At 40.5% G+C, this 1,437-nt stretch overlaps 1 protein-coding gene across 1 annotated transcript in view; it reads right to left on the bottom strand.

The window, feature by feature from the left end:
* The window catches only part of LOC101494728 (uncharacterized), a 7,079-nt gene that overhangs the window by 2,730 nt on the left and 2,912 nt on the right, over positions 1-1,437 (bottom strand). Inside the window, 1 exon segment of the mRNA XM_027336500.2 lies at positions 3-1,437. This exon segment is cut by the window's right edge and continues 8 nt beyond it. Within this exon segment, the coding sequence (XP_027192301.2) occupies positions 3-1,437 (1,435 nt within the window).

Below are 1,437 nucleotides of genomic sequence, written 5' to 3'. Positions count from 1 at the left end.
TTCCCTCTCCCTTTCAGCTTCCAGCATGGCTCTGTCAACAGCCATTCTGTCTTTTTGTCTTTCCCTTTCTCTCTCTAACTCTTCTTCTATCTTTCTAAGACGTTCTTTTTCCGTCTCTTTTTCTACTCTCATCTTTTCAGCATCTTTCTCTACTGAGGCAGAAGTTTCGCTACAAGACTTCTCTTTGTTTGTGGTGGAATGGGCTACACGAGACCTTTGGGAAGTGCTGTGGACATTTACTGCTTCTTGAACTCCAGCAGGTTCATCCACTGCTGTGTTCCTTCTGTAATCATCACATGTGTTTCCTTGGCTTGATGACTTCTGGTTCCTGCTTCTTTCCTGGCTTAATGCAACATTCACATGATGTTTAATCGTTCTACTCTCACCCCATTCACGAGAAATTTTCCTCTCTTGTCTTTCAGAATCAAAACCCATTTGAGGGACTAGTTTAGCTTTTTCAGAGCATGCCTGTTCACTACTAAAACAAAGTTCATCAGTGTTTCTCGCGCTACAATCCACCTTTCCCGGTTGTGTCCCTGAACCCTCTTTTCCTTGTGACATTTCAAAAGATGCTATGTTCCCATTTGCTGTTATATTTTCTACCCCTACCTCTTCCAATTTCCTTCCACCAATTTCGCAGTCAGTTGTAGCTCCTCCAATTTCATAATCAGCAACAGGTTCAAGAGGTACCTCCAGTTTTCCAATATTTTCTTCATGAATGGTAGACGAGTGAGCTTCCAGAAGACTTTCATCACTTTGTGCTTTACATGTCGCATTGACTTCCATTTGCTCCAAAGCTTCATCAAACCCCTCATCATTTTCACTCCTACTAACATCTTTGAGTATCTTCTCAGATTGCTTGGAGTGACTATTCTCATTTGATATACCTAAAGTTCCTTCCCTGTCAGATGTTTGATTTGAAAGACTCTCAGTTTCTTGTTTCATCCGAGCCGCATTTTCACTGCACCTTTCTAGCTCTTGAGCTTGTTTCTGAACTTTCCAAGTCCCTTGGCTATCACTTGTTTCTTCAACTCCATTTCCTTTTCCATACTCATCACAGACCTCTCTAAAGTTTTCTTTACTTTGATCTTTTACACACGCCTCATCTGTCCCCTGCTCAAATGCCTCTTTAGTTTTTGTCTTGTTCAATCCTGGTTCAAAGTCTTCTTCTTTAAGCCCATTTTCATTCACTACCTGCCCATTAGTGTGCTTTCGGCCTTCACCACTTTCTTCGTTTTTAAAAGAACCTTTTAGGCTTTTTTCATTTTCTTCACTTTCACATGCCTCTTTGAGTCCACTTCTGTTCTGTATATGTTGTTTTGAGATTATTTCGTTTTCTCTTTTGCAAGTTATACTTTCTTCTGGCTTATCCAGCTTAATAGCTTCATGTGATCTTCCATTAATCTTTTCAAGCTCCCCAGTATCTTTCACTCTTTC

The sequence above is a fragment of the Cicer arietinum genome, chromosome 7 (assembly GCF_000331145.2).
Source record: "Cicer arietinum cultivar CDC Frontier isolate Library 1 chromosome 7, Cicar.CDCFrontier_v2.0, whole genome shotgun sequence".
Lineage (NCBI taxonomy): Eukaryota > Viridiplantae > Streptophyta > Magnoliopsida > Fabales > Fabaceae > Cicer > Cicer arietinum.
Note: the sequence above shows the minus strand (reverse complement) of the source record. Positions and strands in the feature narration are given on the sequence as shown.